The sequence below is a fragment of the Micropterus salmoides genome, unplaced genomic scaffold, assembly GCF_014851395.1.
Source record: "Micropterus salmoides isolate LMB-PRFRI ecotype aquatic unplaced genomic scaffold, ASM1485139v1 Ms_hic_scaffold_19, whole genome shotgun sequence".
Taxonomy (NCBI): Eukaryota; Metazoa; Chordata; class Actinopteri; order Centrarchiformes; family Centrarchidae; genus Micropterus; species Micropterus salmoides.
This window is the reverse complement of record NW_024041039.1, coordinates 7,507,076-7,532,488: the sequence shown is the minus strand read 5'-3', so window position 1 is coordinate 7,532,488 and position 25,413 is coordinate 7,507,076. Positions and strand designations below refer to the sequence as shown.

At 40.0% G+C, this 25,413-nt stretch overlaps 1 protein-coding gene across 3 annotated transcripts in view; it reads left to right on the top strand.

Annotated features, from left to right (window-relative positions):
• The window catches only part of rab11fip5a (RAB11 family interacting protein 5a (class I)), a 29,888-nt gene extending 5,464 nt beyond the window's left edge, over window positions 1-24,424 (top strand). Inside the window, exons 1-6 of one of the 3 annotated variants that reach the window (XM_038729675.1) lie at window positions 3,805-3,973; window positions 8,630-9,141; window positions 10,246-10,834; window positions 14,779-17,274; window positions 19,183-19,339; window positions 21,702-24,424. In XM_038729675.1, the coding sequence (XP_038585603.1) occupies window positions 3,972-3,973; window positions 8,630-9,141; window positions 10,246-10,834; window positions 14,779-17,274; window positions 19,183-19,339; window positions 21,702-21,959 (4,014 nt within the window). In that variant the 5' untranslated portion in view covers window positions 3,805-3,971 and the 3' untranslated portion in view covers window positions 21,960-24,424. Of the gene's footprint in view, window positions 1-3,804; window positions 3,974-8,629; window positions 9,142-10,245; window positions 10,835-14,778; window positions 17,275-19,182; window positions 19,340-21,701 lie in introns of those variants that run through there. The other 2 variants (XM_038729674.1, XM_038729676.1) reach the window with 2 other exon arrangements.
• Window positions 24,425-25,413: the final 989 nt, after the last annotated feature.

Genomic DNA, 25,413 nt, shown 5'->3' with positions numbered 1-25,413 from the left:
TAACTTGGTATTGGTATAAAAAATGGTTTTGTTCTCTATAGCTAATTCCCCGGTTCATGACAACTGTAGCCTACTGGGTGTGAATATTTATGTAACTCACCCTTTTTAATTAAGGCTTAAAATTATGCATAAATCAAGTCATGGCCGCTTTGAGCGACAGATGGGTGCCGTCCCAGCCTGTTGCTTGTTACTGGTAGTCTGAACTGAACACACCAAGTGCCACGGTCTGGTCCAGATATGGTCACCACTGGCTACAAAAAAAACCAAGATGTCGACGGCCAGAATGCCGAACTCTAGGCTTCAAAATGGTTGTCCACAAACCAATGGGTGACATCACGGTGGCTACGTCCACATCTTTTATACAGTCTGTGCTAACGACAGTTGTCATTTCAGCTGGCAAAATCGATGGTTTCTTACTGTAATTCACTATTCTAACTTTTCAAAAATGTTAAACTGCATTAAATTTCCAACAGTTTACAAACTTAAGCAATAATGAAAACAGTTGATTAGTTGCAGCCATACTTAGAGTAAGGCAACAAATCCACTACCAAACACCTGATTAGTATTCTGATCATTATACTACCCTTTTGTTATAGTGTGTGTGTGTGTATTAAAGCACAGTTTAACTTCACAAGTCAATAGTGACAGTAGAGCAAACAACCACATGGATGCTTTATTTTAAACATGTGCCAACATGTTCAATCTTTATTTTGCAATTTAGGCGGAACAGCTGCCCTCAAGTCGGTGGCATGGGAGGATGTTGTGGCCGTGATATGGTGTATTTGATTGTTGAGCTATCAGTAAAGAGCAGATTCCCGGAAAGGTGGGCGTTGGGTGAATTCCCCGACAGGGTCTGTATGGTGGAAACTACAAAAACACTGCTAGATCAACACACTGTGGACAAAAACTAGCAAGCAACCCACGTTATTAACAAAAAATTAAATTTATAATGCTTTTGCTATATATCAAACTTGTCATCCACATTTTTTCCTTAATAATCAAGTTTCCTCCCAGAAGGGTTTTTATATGCACGTCAGACATTCTTCACAGTATTGGTTGGGTGGTTCTTACAGCACAAATACTGTGATTTGAATCTTTGTTATTTTAGAAACACTCCTTATTTCATGCCATTGCTGTCTCAGTTTCAACCCCCCCCGTAATTTTGTGTATCTGTAGGAGGCAAAGCTTTGACGTTGTTTCAGACCTGAGTGTTACATAGTCCTGAGAACTGAACATCCATCTGCTGATTGAGGCAGAAAGACTGTGTGTGGTTGTGTGTGTCAATGTGGGTGGGTATGTGAGTGTGTCTCCTTATGTGTGTTTGATGTACATCCAGAAAAATCCACTGCTGAGAGCCGACAGACTTTCAGTAGCTACTGTCGAGAGAGACTATAGTCTATAAGTCTAATGGACATTAGAAGTTGCACAACTGTGTGATCCGATATCCTACATAAGACAAATCTACCTCAGCCTGTTAAAAACATTTGTGTGGAGATTTATCAGATTAACTTAAATAAAAAACATTCAATAGGCAGCAGGATATACAGCAGCCAGCATTTTCTCATATTGCTATCTTATATTGCTGTAGAGACTGTGTAGTTGCATCACAAATCTCCCAACAGCATCAGGCATCAGCATGGAGGTACAGTGAAGCAAATACTAGAAGACCTTGAAAATGACTGGTTTGGTTTAGGTAAAGGGCGTTTTACACGAGTTATTAGCAGACGAGAAGAGCCAGAATTGTTTCCTAATCTAGGTCACTGTGACTCAGCAGCTCTCGTGTTTAGTTCCTGTCTGTAATCCGTTCAGTTCGCTAGGTAATTAGCCAGCATGCTAATATGAGCAAAGCATCAAATGCTAAGGCTAACTGTAAAAAGTGAACATTACTGGAGAACTGACAGAAAGTCAACAGACTTGCAGTTGGTAAAACAGATATACGTCACACTACATTGTGCAAGTAGAGAATTGTGTTGTAAGCAAAGTTGAACATTAAGAAAATGCCACCAGATGTCCAATAGCTCCACCAGTATGATTGCACGTACATTGCCACATAGTGACAGTTGTGCTAAATCTGGACACAAGGTTAACTGGAATCTGTTAGAAATTGTGTTGGAAATGTGAACTTCACATAAGATGGCCTTAACTGCACAGTCCAATAGAACTCATGTTACTGTTGCTTAACACAGATAAACACCCACCTAATGAAATTAAATGCTCAGCCCTGCTTCAGTGGCTTTTCATCAGCATATCATTAAGTACTTATTACTTAAGCAAGATTTTCTTCACATGTGAACAGTTAGGTATTTTGGAGAGGATATACTGGTATATATATATATTTTAAGGTGTTTTCTTGTCAATCCAGTTTATTTATTTTATGATTGCGGTGTTAGAAGCTTAGTTTTCCCTGTGAACATTTGTTTTGTAATCACGAGGAATAATTCACTATATTGAACTGGCCAAAATAATTATCCTGTGATCATGTTATGTTAAGATCACAAACTTTTCTTAGATCCATTAGTTTTCTTCATGATATAATTGTTTCATGAAAAGAAATTTAAACAATCACCCACTTGCTCTGTGGTTTTTAATTATTTTCAATATAACTATGACTTACTATTAACAAAAAGAAGAATTTCCTTGGTTTTCTATCACTGATCTCTAATGTGGGCCTGAGAAGGTATAATTTGAAGATACAATGCTCTGTTGTGTAAAAGTATTGGGAGGGAGGTTAGTGGTGAGGTTAGAGCTCATCGCGTCCAGATGTGGAATGTGGTCTGGGTCTTGTGGCCTGCCTGCTACTTCAGCTGATGAGGCAGGGGCTCCAGGCCATATTACCAGCATTACCCACAATGCTACTGGAGGGTTCTTTAAAAGACATGTATAGGAAGTGTTCACTTTATAATTCAAATGAAGTAGAAGCACTTAACTACCTTGCATCCTCTCCAAGTGGCATGACACATCAAGCTGATAATCTGCCACGGTTGGGCCATTCTTGGGCTGTCAGTGCCTTTAGTTAACCATAGATTTGTAGTTTTTGAAGTGTCCAGAAACCAGTGCCATTCACATCAGCCTCAGCTGTTCTTTGTGTTTTGTGCTTATTTGCAAATGTTAGGATGCTAAAATGCCAAACTAAGATGGTGTACATCACAGACATTATACCTGAGTGGTGAAGATGTTTTCTTCAGTTGCTTGTGTTTGTAGTTGTAGTGTATCTAGCCCTCTCGGGCCCTGTAGAGTACATTGAGCTTTCTCAACCCCTCTTACTCTGGTAGTAAAAATAAGCATCTCAGAGTGATTTAACCTTAAATACCAATATGTTTGGTAAATTAAGTACACTGATAAATTCCACAGTTGACACAGATCATGTGCCCTTGGCACCAGTTTTATTTCAGAGAGTCTCTTCTGTCTGGCTCTGATACCACCCAGGCTCACAGAGCCCCACAGAGACTGAGGACATGCTGTATAAAATAGGTTGATAGCCTACTTGTCTTGTAATTTCAGCCCTGTTCTGTCTTGAAGGGTGGTGTCTAGGGATTGATTTTTTCCACAGAAGCTGAAGCCTAGAAAAAGACAGCAGTCCCTGGAAGAGAACATTTTCATACCTACTCAGTGGATGAGGGAGGGAGGGGAGATGGTGGAGATGGTGTCATGCTGGGATGGGGTGGAGTGTTTTGATTTCCTGTTTTTGCAAGATGGGGAAGCAGATAAACAGTTACGCTCTGCAGCTCTGGAATGGGACTGTTTGTGAAAATGAAATCCGTGTAGACTCCCACAAATTCCAAAAACAGGCAGAGCATTTGGTTATGATGGTTGCTTTGGTGCTGGGATGTTCATAAGCTATTTAGAACCAAAAATGCTTTAGCACAGTGGCCTTGTTGAACTATACAGTTGTCTGTGTGGGATGATGCTTTTGGGACACTGTATCCTCTTCTGTAACAGACTGCACTCTGCCTGAGGACGTGGGCTTCAAAATGTAGGCTGCTGTTTTTGTCTCTATTGCAGTTTCTGTATTTAGGCCTCATGTCCGTTTACTTATGTTTATATTTGTTGTTGTCAGGCCTTTTCCTGTGCCACATGACCCTTGAGCACAGGTGCATGTACGTAATTAGGCCTGTAACGTTTTTGCATCGTCTTCAAAATGAAAAGACTGTTTGCGTATCACAGAAATTGAAGCAAGTCAGTTTTGATCTAAGTCAGTTTGCCTAAGTCAACAAAATACCAAAAGTTTTTCCATGATCTTCTAAAAAACACAAGTTGAGGTTAGAAGGAAGATGATTAATACCCTAAATTACAATCCCTGCATAGTCGGTGGTATGATGATGGTGGTAGTAGTAGTTGTAGGTTTGCAAAAGGAAACCCTTACATAACTCCCTAGTCCAGTGTTTGGAATGTGAACTCCACTTTGGCTACAGGGAGTTGGCTGCCGAATCAGGAGGAAGGCTGCTACTATTGTTGGAGCATCGATGTGAAACTCGAGTCCACACCTCACAGGCATTTGAGGTAGCAGCAGTGGTATACAATTTTAGACACTTGAGCAATAGCCTACTTAATAGTCTTGTTTTTTTTGGACAAAAACAGAGTTTCAGAGCTCAGAAATGTCCATTGTTTACATGTAGCTTGATAAACTGGTAACAGGATTTGATTGAATGAAATGCTCCAAAGTAAATACTTTATCTGTATTAGAATCATTCCGCCTCTGTCAAGTTGATTTTTATGCAACAACAAAAACCCAGTACCACAGCTGCTTCATGGGAGTGTCACGTATTCTACATATTTTTGAAAGTCTGTGAATGATTTAGATTAGTTCATGATAACTTCTTACATTTCCTGTGTCTGCTCACGTGGCATATTTCTATTGTTGCCCATTTATGTTAGATGTAATGTTTGTTTGTCTTTTGGAGCTATAAAATGCATCAGCATTCTCTTTCTCTGTCCTGGGTTCTGGGCTCCACCTGCTTATTATTTGAGTTGTACTGGAAGGACTTTGCTTGCTAATTGTTTTCACTGACATTCTTCTTGGGTGTTACTGTGTTTTCAGGGCTGAACTTGGGGTCGGTGGCCGGATGATGATGATTACATAACAGCCTGTGCTGTGAATTATAAGACCAGTGGTTTTTTTTCTCCTGCAGCCTACAATTACGCCAGTGTTTTTGCTAGAGCAAGAAACGTTCCTGCCTCTTTTTCTATGTAATTAAACAGCTTCATGTTAGAACCAAACGGAACCTGGAAATAAGGTCACTGGCTGTATGGCCACGTTTCGGTTCCAAGTACTGTTGAAAAACGATATAATATTCTTTGTGTGGTTCATCAATGGTGATAAATGATTCAAACGTCCCGCAAAGTTCACATACAAGTTCACATCACCAGTGCTGCTGAGGCTCCATCTCTCTTCCTCTTCTACCACACATGCGCAGGGTTACCTTAAGGGTTAGCATTACAAATTTGGATTTATTCACACCTGCTTTCTTTTCACATGTTTATTTATAGCATTATATGTTGATATTTAGATCATAATAAGCTGTATATTAACTTCTTGGGAGAAAAAAATAGTTCTATGTAAAATCAGACGTTGAGCACCCCAATATAGCCAATATTGTATGATCCTTGTTTCATAACGGCTCTGCGAAGATTTAACTGTGAGATTGGGAGTCGAATCAGGCTCCTCCTATTGAATCATTGAATCTTCGGCTATTCGGGGTCAGCCCTACTAGCATGTTAACATGCTAACTTTAATCATGATAACATCTTGATGTTATTTTGCTAACATGCTACAATGTGACTAACTGTTAAAATCACGTGTTGGCGGAACCAAAATATTCCTATTCAAACTAACTGCTCAGTTCAGTGACCACATTAACAACAGCCTTTATTTAGAAGTATTTTGGGTGTGACATGTAAATGTTCTGCCTTGCTGAGTTTCTGCGTTGTCACACTGTAGGTTTGGCTTGTCTGGTTTCTAAGATAGCTGAGCAGTAAGTGTGTGAGGTTCCTTTCCTTTCTCAGATCATTCATGCATCAGTGGGTTTGCTTTAGTCTCTGTTTTCTTTCATGCAGCAGCTTTCATGTTTCATCTTTGATGTTTAAACTTCCGTTCTTCAGTTTCAGAACTTTTCTTCAGTTGCACATTTGATTTCCAGAGCATCACATTTAGATTTTTTTGTCTATCCATCTGACATCCTGTTTTATATGTGTGCAAAACTGACCTCTTTTGCAGAATTTTACAACCACATAAAGTGATACAAAATACATGTAATTATCTTCGGCAGGCGTAAGTATGTTAGCTAAGTCAGTTTCTGAAGTAAAATACATACCAGAACTTGCATAGGTAAATAAAAATGATTCAACGGTGGCTTTTAGTTTGAAGCAGGACACAAACAGCGATTTCCTGTGCATGAGACTCATTTATTAACCTCGTCCTCATCCCTACACGGACTTTGTCGCTCTTTATACTATGTCACTTGACATTTTTGTTTTGACATGCTGTCTAAGCGCAGTATAAGTTAGTAGAGACTAAATGGCGTGAAATGACGTAAGAAAACCAAAGAAATTGTTGTGATAATATGTGAAATTATTAATACTTTTGGTCATTTTTATGTCTTTATGTATAGTAGATGATTTATAAATTGTTTTTCACTAAAACAATTACATAATATTTCTGTAAAGCTACTCTATATGGCGTCAACTAATCCTTGAATTTGAAGTCAGTTTAACCTATACATAGAATTATATAAAATTCAGAAAATTATTGTAAAATTTGAGCTGTAATGCGTCACTCAGCCTTATAGTGCTTTTAGCCTTTATGAACAATAGAAAAGGGCACTGTGGTCGAGGTGTGAGGTGAAAATAGCCCGGCAGCACAGGAAGTGAGTCTTGGTTTCAGACCTAGTCGTCGTCCTCCCTAGGTTGATAACTTCCCTTTGGCAACATCAATTGTCAGAAACACATGTTAACCGGGGGAATTTTTCTCGGTCATATAATATTTTTAAACCGGTCACAACAGAACAGATGAGACTTTCCCATGAGTCATGGTGTGGTGAACTTGTTGGCGCTGTAACACCCACCTGTACACAGAGTTTCTAAGAACTGCTCTTCTTTGCTCATCCAGTAAAGAAATCTATGGTTGGGTCAATCTGTTTTTTCAGTCAGGATCTCTTATATGTATGTACGGCACTCACTATTAACTCAGAAATAATCATTGTTTTACTTACTTCATTGTTCTTGCTTACCAGACTTGGTGACCAAACAAGACCATCCCAAGGTATTGTGGGGTGTGGTATTAGTAGGACACATACACTGTCACACACTCTACCCTGTGTGAGGACAGATTAACCCCATTCACAATAACAATATGGTCATTCACATAATTTCATGACCCCACTCAATGCTGAACCTTTTAATGAATGAAGTGTTAGGGATGTGATTTCAGTACACCTTACAATTATTTTGTACTATTTTCACTCTCTGAATCTTAAACTCAACAAAGCATGCTGGTATGTTTTCAAAATCAGACTTTTCACACTTACTCAGTTATTATTAAACAAATATTACGCTGAAGGATTTAATGTGTCAGTACATTTTATCATAATGGATTAATGAAGTGGGCGAGATTGCTGGTTTTGTGTGTTTTCCCCCATTCTTTATTCCCATACATGTTTTTCTTTTAATTATATGCATAGTGTTACTTAACATAGACACACTGGACTCCCTGGATAATGTAACCATCCTGTAGGTTATTTTCACCTTTTTTAACAATTTGAGCTTAGTTTCTGAGAAATCATGTTTTGTCTGTCATTTGGCATGGCATACAAGTGTAAATACTACATTACCCATGAGCTTCGGCCACATTTGCCATGGAGAAGAAGCCACTAAAGAGGAGCGAATTAGGGTGGTAGTGAATTCAAAACACTTTGTTGGTGCAGTTGAGAACAAAACATGGGGCATAGATTCTTAACGATTGATTGAAATTGACGCAGAAGTTTAAACTGAATTGCTGCTGATTTGTGTTTTCTCAACCTTGACTATCTATGATATTTTCTAACACAGTTGTTAATCTTTTTTACTTATAAATCAGCCTGTAGAGCGGCCCAAGTCATGGAAGTGCTCTAAATGTGAGTCACCTCACGCTGTCTATGGGACTTTTACTTCTGAAGCAAGGTCCACCCAAAATAGCTCCTCCGCAACTCTCTTCAGGGCAAGCACTTGTACAAAAGCCCAATTCAATTATTAGAAATTTGATATCAGCCTACGATTCTCATTAGCGATAAATGTGTTGCTGTTTTTGATTAATTGATTAATTAATTTAGGCTATAAAATAACAATATACTTATAGGAGACCTATTATATTGCATTTTCAATCCTATATTGCAGTTCTGTGACCCCTGTTAGCAGCTTTGCATGATTCAAAGTTCAAATAATAATTTTCTATCTTATGCTGGCCCTTCAGGATATGGCCAGGAATTACACATTGTACCTTTAAGGAGCTGGAACCATTTTCTGCATTTTTGCTTGTTAAATGACTTCAAATGACCCACTAATAGATTAAATGACTACTTGTTTCACGTCTAAACAATATACAGATATACAGAGTGTGTCTATTAATCTCATGTGAATGGATTTTTGTCTATTGCAGGTGGTACAGGCTCAACTCTAAGACGGGGAAGAAAGAGAAGGAACGAGGAGACATTCAAGTCAGTGTCCAGTTCACCCGAAACAACCTGACAGCCAGCATGTATGACCTCGTCATGAAGGACAAGGGCGCCTCCACCTTCGGAAAGCTGAAAGAGCGCATAAGGGGGAAGAAGAGATCCAATGAGGAGGACTCGTCGTCTGCCGTTTTACCAAGTGGTTACGGGTCCCTTGTCCGGATGCGGCAACGGCTGCCGAGCGATGGGGGTGGGGAGGAGGATTACGAGGATGACGAGGGGGGCGAGGCCCGGCGGAGCAAGATGAGGACATTCTTCCTGAGAGGGAAGCTGAGGAAGTCATCAGACACTCGTTCCAGCACATCACTAGGCTCGGAGAGCAGCGAGTCATCATCACGGGGTGGGAGCCTGAGCCCCACGGCCGGCATCAGTGTGGTGGTCTCTGACCTCTCCAACTCACCTAGTAACAGCAGCAACCTGACAGTCGATAACAGCCCAGGTGAGAGGCCAAGTTATCTCTTACTGAAGATTATTTGACTATTACAGTCACTGCACATTCACAGTCATCCATCACCACGTGCAGGTTCAGGTTTCCCCTCTTGTGGGACAACCCTGCAATCTTTTACAACAATAACAAACAAAAACAAACTAGGGCTGCAACTAACGGTTATTTTCATTTATTAATCTGCCAATCATTTTTATTATTAATTATATTTCAATCAATTACTCCAAATAATGTCAAATAATAGTGCCCATTGCAACTTTGAGTTTAAGGTGATTTAAAATAAAGTTTTAAAATATCTTGTTTTGACAAAAACCCTAAGAAATTCAGTTTGACGGTATACAACAAAATAAAGCAGCAAATTGTCTCATTTGAGAGTCTGGAACCAGAGCATGTTGGGCATTTTTTCAATGTTTTTGCTTGAAAAAAAACTTAATCCATTATCAAAATTATTGCTTTATGCCAAAATTGGTTTTAATCTACTACTGCTGCTACTACTACTACTGCTACTATAAATGTCTATTGCAGAACTTGCAGGAGCATGTAGACAGGGTGATTTATGTAAAATATTTCTAAATAAACCACTTCCTCAAAATTCTTTAAGAAACAGCTGCTAGCTCACTCAGGTTTTGAGAACAGCAGCAAGTACTTTGTGGCTTGTATGTGCTACAGGAGTGCCAAATATAAAAACTGAAGATGCCACAAATACTAAGTATTTAAATAATAATAAATACATTTTTTTCTTTTAATTAATGAAAGTTTATGGTTTCACCTCTTTCTGTTTTTTAGCAGATTGTCTCAAAGTTAGAAATGTATTTGCAAACTTGAAACAATAGTGGGCGAGTGAGCTGTCTGGATCTCTGTATTTACAGTCTATGTTATGTAATGCTGTTTTTGTTTGTGTTTGTTGTATTTTGTGTTTCTGTCTTGAAAATGAGATACTACATCACAAGGGACTGTCCTGATTCCGGCCGTGGGGATAAAAAAATTTCAATAAAAATTAATTGATTAATCACCCAATAAGCTAAATGTAAATTTTATTTAGTAAAGTCATTGATTAACTGCATCCATTTTCTCACTTTACACCTCTTGTTTTTGCAGAGCACACGGCAAACACGTCACCTAGGTCGTCTTCTCTCAAATGTGAGTTTGGTGATGAGGCCGGTGAGATCACCATCGCAGTGCCTCAGCCCACTGTGTGCGTTAATGGAAGCCATGCTTACAAAGTCCAGCCCCTGGACCCAGGCTCAGGAAAACCTGCAAATTCTTTAGGCCTGGGAGTGTTGCAGAAGTCTATGCCCCTGTCCATGTCTCTACAGAACGTCAGTCTGCGGCCATCCACAGACCTCCTCAAAAGTCCTGTTGGTGATGGCCGCCGCTGGTCTTTTGACAAGCCTGACGAGGAGGAGAAGGCAGCCATAGTGGCGGCCTTGGAGCAAAGCGGCCCAATGCTGTGTCAAGAAGAGGAGTGGTTGGGACAGGTTGCTTTGCCCAAAGCTGGCTCCTCCTCCACGGCAGAGTCAGAAAGCTGGGGGAAAAAGCAGAGGAGGAACTTGTTCTCCCATGGGAGGAGTGAGTCTGCAGGGAAAGGGCAGAATCAGTCCAAGGATGAGTCTGAACAAGCCTCCGCTGCCACTGAGGAGAAACACAAGGGGTGGTTTGGATCAAAGGACTCGCACAGCAAACCCAGGTGAGATACACACTGTGATCACAGAGAAGACTAATCACGCACTGACAGGTTCATTTGTTGCAACATCACACAGATGATGAATTATCATTTCAATATGAATATGGATTGAATCAAGGTCAAAAACCTCCCAGGAGCCTGCTGAGAGTTTGTACCTGTATTGTTTAGATTGCCCTGCGTCATAAGTCTGCGTCATAAGTCACAGACCGAGGCGTCTTATTGCGTATGACCTGTATACTTTGGTTTCATTTGGCAAAAATAAGAGCATGAAACACTGTATTTAATGTAGGCTGCTATTTTAGCTTAAAACAGAAAACTAAACTAGATTCAGTGTTAGGATGCTGATGCGTGCACATAGGAGAGAGCCCAAACGCAAGACACTAGAAAGCTGACGTCAAGTTCAGGATTTTAATCCGAACTGAAAAACAAGCAATAAAGCTTACAAGTTGTGGAGACAGGTACATCCAAAATGATGAACAGGTAGTTCCAAGAACAGGCAGGACACATGACAATGACCAGACGGGGACTGAAGAGAAACACCAAACATATATACACAGGGGCTAACGAGCAGGGTGGGAGCAACACAGGTGACAGGTATCAGGACTAAACAGGGCAGGCAGAGAGACAGAAGGGGAAAACAGAGAGACTGGCTGGCAGGCAGATTACTGGAGGGGGAACAGACATAACACAAGTTGCTGAACACTAAACATGGACCATATCAAAGTAAGTGGTAACATATCAGAATAATAAAAGCAACAAACTAATCCAGACACAAGCAGACAGATCACTAATACACTAACAACAAAGAAGACAGACTAAAGAAAAGATAAAACAGAACTCAGATTAGACATGGGCAAAACACAGAAGTACACAGACCATGAGTGAATACTTAAGACATGAACTAAGGTACAGGACTAAGAACTAAGACACCGAACTAGGAACTAAGATACGAGACAAGACAGATACTAAGTAACTTAAAAATACACAGGGCTACACAGAGACTAAGGCAGAATGATCAAAATCAGATTAATTGCATGATGGTACAGAAACTAATACATGAGACTGGAACAGAACTGAGATCAGGAAAATACCAAAACACCACTAAACACCAGCTAACAGATAATAACCAGACAAACAACAACATAGACTACATAACAGATACAGAAAAGACTGAAATAACAAAACAGAACTAAACAAGGCAGGCAGGCAAACAGTGTGACATTCAGAGATATTAAAAAAATATAAAAAATTATTATTTTATTTAACTTTAATACTCATAATTAAAAAGTTCAAGAAATTTGTATTTGAATAAGCCTTATAAAATTAGAAATTGCCTATGCTATAATGTAATCCAATACAACGTCAACTTTGCAAACTACAAAGAGCCACAAAACTTGCTGTAAAATTTATTCCATCACCTCAGTGACACAGTCTCGTAATTTAACCTAATTAACTTTGAAGAACTAGTTTTGGAAATATGCTTATTTACTTTAATTATGAGAGTTAGATGACAAGATCAGTACCACTGTCATGGCTATCTGTGCATTATGGATAGAGCTGGAGTCAGTAGGTGAATATCTTAGCTTAGCATAGCATAAAGGACAAATGGACAAGGAAAATAGGTAGCGTGGCTTTGTCAAAAGTTGGAAAATATGCCTACCAACAGGTCTAGATCTCAGTAACTGGCATGTATTTTGTTAGTTTAAAAAACGGATTAAACAAATGAGATACAACATGTTATTGAGTTTGCAATTGGTAGGCATATTTTTGAACTTTGGACAAAGCCAAGCTAGTTGTTAATCTAGTAAATTAATTGCCTCCTACCTCTAGTTCCAGCTTCAAACAATCGATCTTCTCATATCTACACTCTCAAAAAATGTGTTGAAATATACCTTTAAAGTGTAGGATTTACTTTATTGGTTACATGATATCTCACTATTTGGTACACAACACATATTCTTTACATAAAACCTCCAGAGTTCAACAGTAAACCTTACGAAGCTTAAATTGAAGTAAATGCATAAAATGTACCCATTAAAGGGGGTTACATTTCAATATCTATATTGAAGCAGCATTTTGTTGAATACAATCATAGTAGATGTTTACTTTTCACTTACCATACTGTGTATCAGCATGGCTGCTTGAAGTTCCTTCTAGCTCTGTACACATCCCTCCTCAGCTCCTGGTCTCAGTCTCTGGTTACAGCAGGTATCTGCAATGCAGATGGAGGAGGGGAGCTGCTGTTGTGAAATTAACTCTGTCACACTGAACCCTATAATATGGTCCAGTTATAATCATCATTGGAAAGATGATGATGTGAGCTGGAACATTCCTCGTTCTTTTACAGGTTTTGTGTATATATGAATGTGCATTTGTAGGTGTGGGATTTGTCTGCATTTGTAATGTGTGTATGTGGGCAGGGAGATGGGAGGCAAGAAACCCCATCTAATTGTATTTCCACTTCTAACACAAGCACATTCTTAAGTGGGTAATTTATTTGGGGGGTGTCACCTGATGCACTGTGCTTTCTCTTGTACTGCCGCTCCCTGTTGTATTGAGTGCATTGCTCCTGCAGTTTGTATTGGAGTCTTTATATAAAATTGATCTTTAATACAGGTCTACAAGAACCCTTAAACAGTTACTTTTAATGTTCATTTTTATCAATTTGCTTGACCAAGACTAAAAAACGAGTACGATATAGTAATATTACTATACACTGACGTAAACAAAATATTAGACTGATAAGCACCTGCTGGTTGAAGTGAGGTCAGCTATTCTGGACTGTAGTACACTCAGTGCCTTTCTGCCAACTTTGTAACTATACATTTTCACGGCCTACACACCCACATGATTTTAGCTCCTTGGGGAAAAGTGCCAAGTTGGCACCAGTAGCACTAAGTAATCACTACACCCAGCTGCATCACCTTTGTTAGATGTGGATAGGTGCCAGTTTTTAAACATATGAAAACATTGATTTCAACAATTTTAATTGTTACCTTTTGCATAGCAGTTACTGTTAAAGCCCCTATGTGTAGAACTTTCATTGGATTTTTTACAATTATTCTGACAGAAAAACTTGTGTAAAATGTATGCAGTTTAAGTGTGTATTAGTGTATCTCAGTAACTCCAGGCTGAATCTGTGGAGGGTATTAGCCCCTACCCCTAGGCTTTGCTTTTTGCCAGGCTGCCACTATAAGTGTGTTCTAAAGCTGCACTAATCAATAGTGTATATTAACAATGGATTAATTGACTAGCCTGTAATGTGAAAGCTCTACGGAGCACTTTAGCATCTTTTAGCTCATTGTTTTGGTTCAGGCTCCCTGCTCTCATCAAAGCCGTGTTCAGCAAAGAAGACTTTAAAAATCCACTGTACACTTCCTGTCCAGCACCAAACAGCAGACAGACAAACAGAATAGCTAGGGAAATATAGTGAAGCATTTAGCAGTTAAAGACAAATACTTCCTCAGTGAATTGGTAGAGAAAATAGAGCTATAAGAAGGGTGAATATTGCAGAATGTAGTGAATATATCAGGCTGAAGAAACACCAAATGAACGCTAATGTTGCTCCGTGCCTACTGGATATGTGAACTGCTAACTCTTTGCTATCATGTTCACTATAAAGGGTGATAAAATGTCACTGTTAAGACCACAAAATTCAGTTACAACAGGTTTAAATGTGTTTTCCATACAATGAAGCAACAATAAAGAAAACTTCAATAAGAGCAAAAAAACCTACAAGGCCTAAAGTTAAACAGGGTTTAAGAAATTAAAGAAGGACTCTATATTAAAATTCTCTATACTCTATATAAATTGGGTAAAACACTAACCCGTCTGTAAAAATGTATGCTTAAGATGTGATTCTGACAGAAAACTTTCTGCAGGCCTGTAGTTCAGCTGTGTGAACAATCCTCACTAATCAAGAGGACTGTGTGCCCTTCCTTTCACAGCCTGGTGGTGTCACCTAAACTAGAGCCCAGCATTAACCCCCACCCACCACCCCTCACAACTAGTCACCCCCTTTCAGGTCCCTCTGTAGATCCTGGCTCTCTGGTGTCTCCACTGCATCACACTAACCCCTTCTGCCACTCACAGACCACATCACCTCCCATATCCCGCTGCAACCCTTTCTTCTCTCTCCTCCAGCACAACCCTTTCTATAAAGACATGCTAACCGCTCAGCCCCTAAAACCTTCACTGCCTCCTTTGCCCTATCTCTCCAGTTCCCGGCCCCCCATAGCTCAACTCTTTCCACAGGCAAGTAACCCTAACCCCAACCTGGCTCGCAACAATCCAACCACAGAGGACTGCATTATTGGTATAGACCCAAAGAGCGAATTGATGGCCAAAGATAAGAAACAAAGTCTTTCTCCAGCTTCCACGGAAGGGGATAAACCTTTAAGTGAGAAGTTTTCCAACCCTTTTATGTCAGCTGGGGAGATGGAACCGGATTCAGAGTGGGATGAATCCTTTGAAGCATTTGCAGCTGGTAGGCTGCAGTCTCCTGAGGATCTGACCACAGATTGCAAAACACAGCAAAACACACCCGGTGACCATCCACTGGAACACTGCATTAATAAAGAAACATTATTACCCGTAACAGATGGTGATCAAAACACAAATGTGAATGATACACTACATCATCAGCTTTGCACAGGATTTGTATCCGAAGCACATAAAGCCATCATCCAGGTGACCAACACTAATACATATCACTTTGACACATTTGCACAACTCCTTGAGACGATACCAGAGCACACAAGCTTTGAGGGTGACAACATAACTTTAAAGAATCACACTAATTCTCCAAAACTGGCTGCTTGCACTGAAACTAATCAAGCTAACAGTACTGCTAATACAAAAGATTTAATCGACACTAATATGCATCAAGCCCCCTGTCACACCTCATTTGTAAAGCTCAACAGCAGCTCCTCTGATCCTGGTTCTTCGGGTCTCGGGAGTTCAGCAGAAGAGGATTTCCTCTCCTGTCTCTCTTCTTATTCGGAAAAATTCTCTGCATCCTCCTCTGAGGAAGCTGAAGCACAGAACTTTGAAAGCAACATCCTTGGCTTTGAGAAGTCCTCTGAGTCAGCTGTGATAACACCTTTAAAGCCCTCAGAATCTGAAAATGACATTACCGAGACGCCAAATGATTTGTCTTCAGTTGATGCAACGCAGCACTGTGTTATTCAGTACAGGGATGGCGATGAAAAGGTAGATTTAAATGGTTTGGAGGGGTCATTGGCACCACAGTCCCCAGTGCTTGCACATCAGCAGCCTGAAATTGCTGCAAGAGAGACAGGACCTGAGGATGCAGTTACTCAGGCACCAAAACTCTCAGAACTAAAGCCAAAATCCAACGTTTCTTTAAAGTCTGACAATGAAAATAGAAAGAAAAGCATTTCACAAGTGTTAAATGATTTCTCTACATCCGGAAGTAACACTACAGATGTGATGACTTCAGATGATGAACTCTGCTCCACACACCCATCATTATACATCACAACTTCCTCCCCTGAGGTGAGGCAGAGTTCATCGGACTCGCCCATTCAGAGCGGTAGTTTAACAGGGCAGGATATGAGCCAGCGTTTGCCTATACCCTTCAGGCCTTTTGATAATTTCCTCAACACCAGTCACATTGCAAGCAGTCTTAGCCAAGACTTTGAAGACACACTGTTGCACACTCGGGCGTCTAATCAGAGCACCAGCAGCTTTCTCCACAGTCTTTATGTAAGTACCGACTCGCAGGATTACCAAACCTGTGAGTCTCACCAATCCTCCAAATGTAGCGGCTCAGAGCCAAATAAGACGTTACACTCTGCAAATTCAAAGCTCTGTAGTGAGCTGAGTGGGATTCAGACGACTGCTGATGCTGCGTTGGGCCAAGAAGATTCCACCAATGCATGCAAGACATACAACAAAGGAAACAACCAAACAGACCAATTTAAAGAGTCTCTCTGTGGAGGAACTCTAGAGCCAGGTATCATGATAGGGGTTGACTTTGGTTTACTCCCTATGGTATCCTCAGACTCTTATGTAAGTTGTAATCCAAGGAAGCTCACTGAAGGAGGTGTGGAAGTTCAGCATGTCATCTTAGGTGACGTGTTCTCGAAATGCCCTCAGGCACCAAAGGCTACACTACACCGCTCCCACTCTGAAGGCACACTGACACCTGCTGTTGACGAACTCCTCCTGTCCTCTTTTGGGAGTGATCCTGGTGCGATACAGGAGTCCTCTTCAGCTCAGCCTGGCCCTGAACTCCCCTCTCTGACCTCCTTTGCTTCCTATCTAACTCCTGACAGTAGTAGCTCCCCTGTAGCGCTCTGTTCCCTCCCTCCCCTTGCCAATGCTATGCCGAGGTCACCACCCAACAAGGCACGAGCTGCGGCGCCAAAGCAAATTCTTCAGGAGCCCCAGCAGCAGCAGGCAGCCAATCAGCAGAACAGGTGAGGTTGCATATGCTCTACGCTCGGTGAAAAGGTGGAGAGGAAGCTCTTTTTCCCACTTCCAGAAATTTCCCTGTCGTCTCTTCGGTCTCCCTCTGCCACTCTGCTTCCGCCTGCTTTTCTTCTGTGCTGCTGACTATCAAGGGGTTTCTACTTTGTGGTGTGACCTTCACGTTTTCACACACACACACACACACACACACACACACACACACACACACACACACATATATACTGGTGTTAACAGGACTCCTCTGCAGGTGTCTTGTGTGTGTCCTGGCTCTGTGGTAACGGGAGGGGAAACAGAGCTTCAGGCCAATTAGCAGTTATAATTTTGCCCTCATTCCTACCGCACACCCCCTCCTTCCCAACATACACCCTACGCACACACACACATACACCATCACCCCTCCCCATACGGCTAGCTAGTGTTCTCACCCAGCCTCAATTATTTACCAAAATGTCAACCAGAAACCAGCCTTCATACCAGGCACAAAAGGTGTTGTTGTGTCTCTGATAGCATTTCCTTTCCACCTTGGGGTATTAACACATTAACTCAACTCTACATGTTTGATTGCACCAATGCATGCAATTAAGTCTTTCAGTTTTGAGCTCATTTAATTTCAATTTGCACCAGTATTTTCTTTAATGAGTCTTGGACATGTCTAACCTCTTTTACTCTTGATCACTAAAATGAGGAGTTTCTGAAAAAGGTTGATCTTTAGCACCCACGTCTGGCGTCATCCTGGAGGTCATGAGGACAATCTGTTGTGCTCAAATAATGGGTAAACCTTGGGGTGAAGAAAGATTTATGTGACAAATATTGAGGTTATGTGAATGGAAGTATCTGCAGTAAGTAAGCGAGTGGTCTGATAAAATCGATAAATGTAGGTCACTGACACAGGAAATAGTTTTTCCTGTGTTATTTTCGAGTTGTGCTTTAAGAAGATACATATATAAGAAATGCCAAATAAACAAACGTAATTGCCTAAAAAAGATCATTTTTGAATGTTGTGATACTTGTATTTCTTTTGTCTGCCTTCAAATTAAAATTTCCCAGAGGAAACTCGGGTTGTGTTGTGTGTGATTTCACAAAAAATGCTCAGTTGTAATTATGTCAGCAGGTGACCCCTGTAAAATAAAGTAATGTTAGCTTGTGACCCCTCACAACAAGTTATGTAGATTATTCATTTGAACTAAATAGTTATTCGTTGATGCCTGATGAAGTGAAAGAATCCAGTATTTCACAAGAAAGACATTTGAGAAAGTCAGACAAAGTTAATAAAGATTTGTGTTACAAAAAAATAATTTTTCTTCATTCATTCCCTTTAATCATCTTGAGACTGCTCAGATTTATCTCGGTGTCCTTTGAAGGTTGCCGAGCCCAAGGTTGGAAATCTCTGCTCTAAACAGCTAACAGAAGAGTTTGAGTCTAATTAACAACAAAAATGCATGTACAGTAGTTTGATGGTTAACTGTAGATGACACTCGTGGTTTATTGTAAAACATCATGAGAATAACATTAGAATGCGGAAAACACTGAATGTCAGTAAAACATAAAAGTATTAAAATATTATATTCTGCATTCATTAAAATTAGCCTTGAGTATCACCCGCAGCCACAAGCAAGTGGCCAAGAATTCAAGGACTTTACTCTGAAAATCACACACACAACCCATCCCCCTCTAGTACTAAGTTCTAAAAACAGTGGAAGAAAAAGTCCTTTGGGTCAAATTAACTTTATATGATCATTTCAGACACATACTTTCAGACCTCCAGTATGACAGCCAGATGGATTCTTTATATCACCTGAAGGTTTTCTAAATAAAACTAAAAAGCCGCAGGGATGTTGTCGTATGAAGTGGGATACCTGACTCTACGTGTGTGCTGCTTGTTTCATCCTGTCCAGCCCCCACCCAGTGAAGCCCCTGACCACTGCCATGCTGGCTGAAGAGAAGCGGACTGAGGGCCGGTCAGTGCTGGCCACCGGCCTGGAGAAGCTCAAGTCCACCATCCACCCGGGGAGGAGCAGCCAGCTCAGCGAGCAGGAGACAGACAGGAAGAAGGTACAGTAACTATGTGCCTGTATTTTTAGGATTAATGATCATGAATTGTATTTTAGATGATATTTGAACCTGTAAATGTAAATTACATTATCGTTCTGGTAATCAACGTAACTGGTTCACTTAAAAAAATAAGTCGTTTTTCTCAGTTTCTGTACCTACACAGCTCCTGCTTGTTGGCACAACAATAATGATAATAAAAACTAAATTAAGCAGCAATAAGTTTAACAAATGTTGCAAACTGGCAACAATAGGGGAGTAAAAGAAAATAGGCGAACATGTAATAACTTATAGTTGCTGATAAAACCACTAGTGTAAAGAAAAATCAGCCATAGCGAACAAATCATTTCTTATAATTAAAAAATTCTGTCTTCATAATTACTTGAAGTTATGGATATCGCCATTTTTTCGTTCAGTGATGATGTTAGAGGACACTACATTAAGTAACTCAAGAGTGATGAGATTTTGTTCATTATTGTGGATTTTTGAAGAACTGACAGGTGACTTGGAAAACAATGGAAAAACCTATTAAAATTCTGTATCTTGGGTATTGTTTTTTTTTTTTTTTTTACATAATTCAATGACATTATCTAAATACAGGTGCTGGCCATATAATTAGAAAATTATCAAAAAAAAATATTTATTTCAGTAATTCCATTCAAAAAGTGAAACTTGGATATTATATTCATTCATTACACACAGACTGATGTATTGTAAATGTTTATTTCATTTAATTGTGATGATTAAAACTGACAACTAATGAAAATCCCAAATTCAGTATCTCCGAAAATTAGAATATTACTTAAGACCAATACAAAAAAAGGATTTTTAGAAATGTTGACCAGCTGAAAAGTATGAACATGAAAAGTATGAGCATGTACAGCACTCAATACTTAGTTGGGGCTCCTTTTGCCTGAATTCAGTCTGTGGCACTGCTCAGGTGTTATGAGAGCCCAGGTTGGTCTGATAGGGGCCTTCAGCTCTTCTGCATTGTTGGGTCTGGCGTATCGCATCTTCCTCTTCACAATACCCCATAGATTGTCTGTAGGGTTAAGGTCAGGCGAGTTTGCTGGACAATTAAGAACAGGGATACCATGGTCCTTAAACCAGGTACTGGTAGCTTTGGCACTGTGTGCAGGTGCCAACTCCTGTTGGAAAATGAAATCTGCATCCTCATAAAGTTGGTCAGCAGCAGGAAGCATGAAGTGCTCTAAAACTTCCTGGGAGACAGCTGCGTTGGCCTTGGACCTTAGAAAACACAGTGGACCAACACCAGCAGATGGCATGGCACCCCAAACCATCACTGACTGTGGAAACTTTACACTGGACTTCAAGCAACGTGGATTCTGTGCCTCTCCTCTCTTCCTCCAGACTCTGGGACCTTGATTTCCAAAGGAAATGCAAAATTTACTTTATCAGAGAACATAACTTTGGACCACTCAGCAGCAGTCCAGTCCTTTTTGTCTTTAGCCCAGGCGAGACGCTTCTGACGCTGTGTCTTGTTCAAGAGTGGCTTGACACAAGGAATGCGACAGCTGAAACCCATGTCTTGCATACGTCTGTGCGTGGTGGTTCTTGAAGCACTGACTCCAGCGGCAGTACACTCTTTGTGAATCTCCCCCACATTTTTGAATTGGTTTTGTTTCACAATCCTCTCCAGGGTGCGGTTATCCCTATTGCTTGAACACTTTTTTCTACCACATCTTTTACTTCCCTTCGCCTCTCTATTAATGTGCTTAGATACAGAGCTCTGTGAACAGCCAGCCTCTTTAGCAATGACCTGTTGTGTCTTTCCCTCCTTGTGCAAGGTGTCAATGGTCGTCTTTTGGACAGCTGTCAAGTCAGCAGTCTTCCCCATGATTGTGTAGCCTACAGAACTAGACTGAGAGACCATTTAAAGGCCTTTGCAGGTGTTTTGAGGTAATTAGCTGATTAGAGTGTGGCACCAGGTGTCTTCAATATTGAACCTTTTCACAATATTCAAATTTTCTGAGATATTGATTTTGGGGTTTTCATTAGTTGTCAGATATAATCATCAAAATTAAAAGGAATGAACACTTGAAATATATCTGTCTGTGTGGAATGAATGTATACATTATACAAGTTTCACTTTTTGAATGGAATTACTGAAATAAATCAACTTTTTGATGATATTCTAATTATATGACCTGTACTAATTTATAGATGACACTGTTCTCTTTTAAAGTAATAAACAGGAGCAGCGATGCAGAAGTTAGCATGACCATCCGTACGGCTGAACAAAGGGCTGCATATTCGGAAACTCATTTTAATCAACAGGAAGTCCAGTGAAAATACATCAAACTGTTCTTATCTTTGTTACACTTTCTTCTTCCTCCGTCTTCAGTCTCTGACAGAAGGAGCTGGCTCGTACTATCACCTGACCCACAGTGAACTGGTCGCCCTGTTGGTGCAGCGGGAGGTGGACCTGGAGAGGCAGAAGGCAGAGTTTGAGCGTCAGAAATGTTTGCTGGCCAAGCGGGAGGTGGAGCTGAAGAAGTTGAAGCCGCAGGTCAAAGATCTGGAGGACTACATTGACACGCTGCTGGTGCGCATCATGGAGCAGAAGCCCACTCTCCTGCAAGTGCGCTCCAAGTTAAAGTGACAAAGGGGGGAAAAGGGTTTGCAGTTCAGTCCGCATCTGTTCACTCTAACCTCCACAACAGCTCTTTAGTCTTTTCACTGCTATGCTGTCCTTTTTGATACAAATATCTAGGCACTGAGAGATGTTGAGGCGATGTTTTCCAGACGGCATGCTTTACTGTGCTGAAACGCGTCCTTGTCGAAGGGTTTGGTTCAGGTGGTTCTGAATGTAGAGAGTCCTCAGGTTGTTTTCAGGTTCACACAGCCAGTTGGGTTTAAGTTCACAGGGGGAGCCCAGTGTGTTCAAGATGCCCAGATGCCTCCATTTTGGGATCCTGATTGTAGAAACATTGATTCCTCGTTTTCACCTCACCTGTCACTTTTGTCACCTTATCAAAAAAGACAGAAATTGTAGAGTTTCAGTCCATAACACTGTATATCCAACTAACTCCTCACATACATTTTCAAAGATATACAAGGTTCTGTAGGGAGAGGGGAGCTAACAAAATGAAGGGCCACACTGGTGGTTTTGCACGTTTTGGCCCATTAACTACAAATAGTTTAATACTTTAAATCAGTGCTGACCATCAAGTTTAGATTGATTTTCATTTTATACCTTCAAGGCAGCCAGTTCATTAACAGTGCAGCATGAGAATCTACTTGAAACCCGCTGAAGACAAAGACAACATTTTGACGCCTTTGTTTTTATTTTGTAGTTGCAGTTGAGAGCAGGGACCCTTCTCAAAACAAAAACGCTCTGTTATACAAGATGTAAGATTCAGTTGCCAGAAAGCATTGCGCTCACAAGGTGTGAGAGAGGTGTCAATCTTCTCATCGAACTCTTGGCTAGAAGACAAATAAGTATATTTCCCTAAATGTGGAACTATTCCTTTCACTGTAATGAACTAAAACTAGTGGCTGCTTGGAAGAAAATAAATCCATAATATTCAAGTATGCAATGGAAAATAGTCTGCGTAAGTATAAACAATATTTGGTTAATGAGGTAAATTCATGCAAAACTGCCTGTATGTTTACAGTAATGTACTTCTGTAATGACCTACACCTCTGATTGGCATCACTTTTTTTCAGATAGTGTATAACTTGTTTTGGATTGACACTCTACAAATGTTCCCTTATAAATTTCGAGTGCTCTGACTAGTTTTTGAAAATACAAACCAAACAAGCGGAGTGAGAGTTCAGCCATGTAACGTGCACGTTACTGGGAACTGATTGTAGCTTACGAATGTTCAAAAGTGTTCTTAGCCAGCAAGTGAATGGTTTTATTTTCTACACATGGCAAGTGCTGTTTATCTTTTGCTTGTTCCTTCTCTCCCCCACACTTTTTTTCTCTTTCTGTTCAATGGGCATGTCTTGGAAGTGTACCCATAATGCTCAGCCTAATAAGCTAACTGATTCTTGTATGGGTCACAGTGTTATCAGGTGAAGACAGTATCACTCAGTATCCAGTCTGTATCAAGATCAGCCATCTCAGCTTCTCTGCCTTCCCACGAGTGTGTTATCAACACGACTCCACTGTTGAGAAAATGCCTGCGACATGCTGGTACTTGACTCCCCTCCCTCAGTGTCTGCGTGTAACATCTGCTTCCACTCTAGCACGCATAACGCTACTGCTTTCAGGTGTTACAAAGGGATATATACAGCATTTTACAGCATATATGCCGTATTGAAATGCCAAATGCTGCCTTATTTTTGTTTTATTTTTACATTAAGAATTCAGCACCTCATTTTACTTGTCCAGGCAGGTTTTAAAAAAAAAAGCCATCTGTTCACTGAGCTTTTTTTATACTTCTTTTCATGCTTTGTTGTGATATATATTTTATTGTTTAGATCACTGCACAAAAATAAAAACTGTATGCATAACAATAGAAAATGAGCAGTGATTTCCTGTGAAATGCCAAATAAAAAAAGCCTTGGAACTTAATCTAGCAGATTGATACACCATAAAGAATTCTGATATGATGCCACTTTTAACAGCATTTGTGGATGTCCTTGCACTACTTAATCATCAGAACATAACTCTGCTGTACCTGTCTATTGATATCGGTATAGTTAGATCTACTTTACACCGTACTGCACTTTCTAATTGCTCTGTGATTTAAGCACTTGGCCTACGTTGACACCACAAACTTGATTTTTCTAGTGAGCTTGAAGCATACAAAAACATCCCAAACTGTCTTGTCATCTCAGTTCTGCTGTGCGATCGCAATATCAAATGCATAGATGACTGTAGAGACATATTAAATGTGACTCTGCACTTACGAAGAATAAACGTCCTCCTCCATGTCTTCCATTTTAAAAGTTTTTATTTAAGTTTAAATTGATTTATATTTTGTCCTTGATTGTGTAGCTGGTGGAATGTGCTTAAGGTAGTGTGCAAGATTGGAAAGTTTACAATTCGTGATGCAATTCTGTTTCACAAATTTTGTATATTTAATAAAGAATATTTTGTGTTTCTTGCTCACCGTATGTTTGGTTGTAAATCTTTCTTTGGGGTATGTTTGTGTTTTTTCACAGGACTGATTTTGGTAATTCTTTATTTAGAGTGGGTTTTTATGTTTACATTTAGGGTTTTCTGTTTTTATTGGGTTCCAAGTTGGTAAAATACCAGGATTTGTTCATTTTTAATAGCAAGGAGAGATGTACGAAACATTTTAATGATAATACAACAAAAGGAGATGCTAGTTTTTGCTCCTTTTGTCGGTCTTCAGGTTTTAGGTCTTAAATGTTATTCATGTTGTTTGCTACATCTTAACAGAAATTAATTTAATGCACTGTAAAATTAAACCCTTACAGAGCTTCATAGCTGGTTTTCTTTCAGATAATTTCACTCATGAAGACAATAATACAAAAGCAAGTTATCTTGTCATATTAAAAGTCATGTATATATATACACAGTATGTCACTGCAGTGGTGTTTAACTCAGAGAATCTGATGCTCTCACAGGCAGAACTGTCACAATACTGACTGTGATTAATGAGGAAAGCCAATCAAAATCAATTAAAATTCAGTCATGCTTAATGTCAGCATTGTGTTCATTAAACTCCTTGGTATAGATAAAGTTAAAATCTTATTATAGGACACAAACAATATCGCAAGCAGGTCTGAAGCCAGGATTTTAGAAACACTGAGGTCCATGTCCCCCTATACAACCTGGCTGCAACCTCTAATTGTTTTAGACTCAGATTCCATAATACTATTTCAAAGCCCTCACCACACTGCCATGAAACATATTCTGCTGGAGAAATGTAGCACCGAATGCTTCATTGTTTGACATTGTTTGACATTGTTTGACATGTGAAATGTCTAGTACGGCTGTTGTTGTCCACCTTAAGGGGATGGGTAGAATAACACAGACACCTGCCATCAATGTACATTAGATATAAATCATTAAAATCTACAACAGCTGTTACTCTGTCATTATATTTCAGACTGTAGTTTGTGGTGTAATGAATGCC